Source organism: Aptenodytes forsteri, unplaced genomic scaffold (assembly GCF_000699145.1).
Source record: "Aptenodytes forsteri isolate BGI_AS27 unplaced genomic scaffold, ASM69914v1 Scaffold329, whole genome shotgun sequence".
Classification (NCBI taxonomy): Eukaryota; Metazoa; Chordata; class Aves; order Sphenisciformes; family Spheniscidae; genus Aptenodytes; species Aptenodytes forsteri.
Window position 1 is genome coordinate 465835 of NW_008796200.1, and position 880 is coordinate 466714.

Here is an 880-nt window from a genome sequence, read left to right on the forward strand (position 1 = left end):
CCACCTACACCATCGGGGGAGATGGGTTGTCGGGTCACACCCACACAAGCTGAAAGGGCAGGTCGCTGGAGACAAGCCCCCCCCACCCACCCCCCGCAACCAAAAGGAGCGGCTAGGCGCGGGCACAAGGCACCCTTTGGGGGACACCCAACCTAGACTCGTCTGCAGGAGGCAGCGAGGTCAGGCCTGGACAACCTGGGCGAAGCACGGCGAGGAGATGGCGGCACCAGAGCAGACCGTGGCAGAAGGCTGAGGTGAAGCAGCTCGGCTGGAGGGCTGCGACCCGCATCTCCCCCGGTGCTGCTCCCAGCAGGGAACAACCACCCGCGCTCCGGGAGCGGGTCCTGCCCTCCACACCCCGCCAGCAGCAACCTCTCACCTCCAGCTGCTTCTTGCGGGGCTTGCGGTCCTTGACAATCTTGGCCTTCTTGGCTGGCTTCTTCTCATCCCGGTCGCTGTCGCCGTCACCGCTGGAGGAGCTGGCCGAGGCGTTGCTGTCAAACCTGCGTGGAGGTACTTGGCTTCAGCGACAGCTCAAGACCCCCACCCCAAAAAGATGAAGCACGAGGTGGGGGAGACGTAGCAGCGACAAGCTGGCAGCAAGACTTGCCCCTGAACTCTCCCAGCCTCCAGCAACCCGTAATTCGGAGACTTCCTGAGCTGAAGCTGTTGCGTTCGCACTTAACAGCTCTCAGGGGATTCTCCTTCCACGAACGCGGCTCATCCTTTTCTCACTTCCTGTAAATTTTAGGCACTCGCAACGCCCCACGGCTCCGCTCCACCGAGATCCACCTCCTCCCGTCGGGCTGAGCCCGGCGCTCACCAGCGCACGCGACGGCCCCCTGCGCTGGCGCGGAGTCTGCCGAGGCCTCATCCGGAG

The 880-nt window shown here is 64.3% G+C and overlaps 1 protein-coding gene across 1 annotated transcript in view; it reads right to left on the minus strand.

Annotated features, from left to right (window-relative positions):
• Positions 1-880, minus strand: part of SSRP1 (structure specific recognition protein 1) — an 18263-nt gene that overhangs the window by 1867 nt on the left and 15516 nt on the right. Inside the window, exon 13 of the mRNA XM_019474355.1 lies at positions 380-503. Coding sequence (XP_019329900.1) covers positions 380-503 — 124 coding nt within the window. The remainder of the gene's footprint in view (positions 1-379; positions 504-880) is intronic.